This window comes from Primulina tabacum, chromosome 9, assembly GCF_025594145.1.
Source record: "Primulina tabacum isolate GXHZ01 chromosome 9, ASM2559414v2, whole genome shotgun sequence".
NCBI lineage: Eukaryota > Viridiplantae > Streptophyta > Magnoliopsida > Lamiales > Gesneriaceae > Primulina > Primulina tabacum.
In genome coordinates, this window is record NC_134558.1 from 28,830,769 (window position 1) to 28,832,824 (window position 2,056).

At 45.3% G+C, this 2,056-nt stretch overlaps 1 protein-coding gene across 1 annotated transcript; it reads right to left on the minus strand.

Moving 5' to 3' along the window:
* Positions 1 to 529: 529 nt before the first annotated feature.
* On the minus strand, positions 530 to 1,747 carry LOC142504362 (uncharacterized). Its single transcript, XM_075617239.1, has one exon. The coding sequence runs from the start codon at positions 1,745 to 1,747 to the stop codon at positions 530 to 532; it is 1,218 nt and encodes a 405-aa protein (XP_075473354.1).
* Positions 1,748 to 2,056: the final 309 nt, after the last annotated feature.

Genomic DNA, 2,056 nt, shown 5'->3' on the forward strand with positions numbered 1-2,056 from the left:
GCTTGTGCCATTCTGTACGGTGCCTTGGAGATGGGTGCCGCTTCGGGCACTAAATTGATTTCGAACTCAATTTCTCGATCCGGGACTGTCCCTGGTAGTTCCTCTGGAAAGACGTCTGGGAAATCTCGCACGATAGGGATGTCCCCCGGTTTAAGTTCAATTTCTTCATTTACTGCGTTAACCGTTGCTAGATAGATATCTGCTCCAGATTTCATGGCTTTCCATGCTTGGGATGCGGAAAAAAGTGACTTCCGTTCCTTGGATTTGCCATGATACACGACCTCTTTTTGGTTCGGGGTTCGGAGCCTAACACTCTTTCCCTTGCAATCTACCATCGCATTGTTTCTTGCTAACCAATCCATTCCTAAGATGATATCGAACTCCACCATGTTCAGTTGTATCAATTCTGCTTGGAATAGGTGCTCATTGATACAGATTTTACACTTTCGGTGCACTCTATGTGTTTCAACTGTCTTACTAGTAGGAGTCGCTACTCTAAATGGTTCAACTAGTAATTCAGGCGTAAGCCCTAGTTCTTAGTGAACCTCTTAGATATAAATGAATGAGTAGCACCACTATCAAATAACACATAAGTTGGCATTTCATTGACAAAAATGGTACCTGCCACGACATCGTTTGCATCATCTGCTTCTTCTTGGGTTATTGCAAACACACGAGCGTTGGGCTTATTCTCCCTTGGCTTGTTGAGGTTAGCATCAGCATTAGGCTTGGTACTTCTCTTCAATGGCTCGGGGCAGTTAGCAATTCGATGCCCTAATTTCCCACAATTGAAACATGCTCCCGTCTGTCGGTGGCATTCTCCAGAATGACGATTATTACATTTGGGGCACATCTTTGGTTCTTGGTAAGTTGGGTGGGACGAAGCACCTTTGAAGGGTCCACTGGACTGATTCGGTCTCTTGAATGGTGGCTTCCCTTGAGATGATTGTCCAGTAAGAGGTCGCTTATTCTTGTTCTCGTTCTCCCGACGCTTGATATCCGTCTCAGCTCTTATCGCTGCTCCCATTAAATCAGCAAAGCTTGTAGGTTGGTAAACTGCTAAGGATGACTGGATACGGCTGATCAAACCCTTCTTGTATCTGTGCATCTTTAGAACTTCATCTGCCATGATTGTCGGGGCATAAGTTCCAAGGTCATTGAATTGGGAGGTGTAATCTACCACTGACATGTCTAGAGTTTGCAAGAAGTTCTCAAACTCGCTCAGTTTCTGAAGTCTGACTTCTGCTGAGAAATACTGTTTGAGAAAGACATCTCTGAATTGTTGCCAAGTGATTGCTCCGGCGGCTGTCAGGGTAGGTGAGACGGTTTCCCACCACTTGCTTGCCTTATCCTCCAGGAATGGCACTATCACCTCTACCTTAAGTGCCTCAGGTATCTCTAGCAGTCGCAGTTGGGTTTCCACGCTTTTCAACCAACTCTGGCTACTCTCAGGGTCGGCGTCTCCCTTGAACACTAGGCAACGGTTCTTACGAAGGTACTCATAATAATACTTGATCCCATTCTGTGCCGGTGGTGGTTGTGGCTGCTGATTACCGTTACCATTGGGGTTTCCCAAACCCTGGATAGTTGTTGCCACTATGGTGGCTATAGCCATTAAATCTACTTGGCTCAGGCCCACTCTGGGAGGTGGATTGCCGTCAGCATTCGGATCTTCCTCATTGTTGTTGCGGTTGTTAACGTTTGCGTATCGCGGGTTGCGATTGTTTCGGGGAGGTCTTCCGGCCATCTCCTACAAGCGTACAAGTTTCTAAGATATTTGTTGCACAAACTGATAGAATTCATTGAATAATTTGTGCGAAAATAAATTGACGCCAACAAGTAATCGAAATAACAACTTTTATTGATTTCTCAAATAAACATAAACAACTGAATGGGGATTTACTGGAATAGCAACAACGGAAATAAACTAAAAATGGTTCACTAAAATATTCTAATCTGCTATCTCTCCATTCCCCACGGCTACGTCAGGTGGGGCTTCTTCCTCCTCGGAATCCTCCTCCGGCACATCCGGGTCTAAAAACTCTGCCAGCTGCAT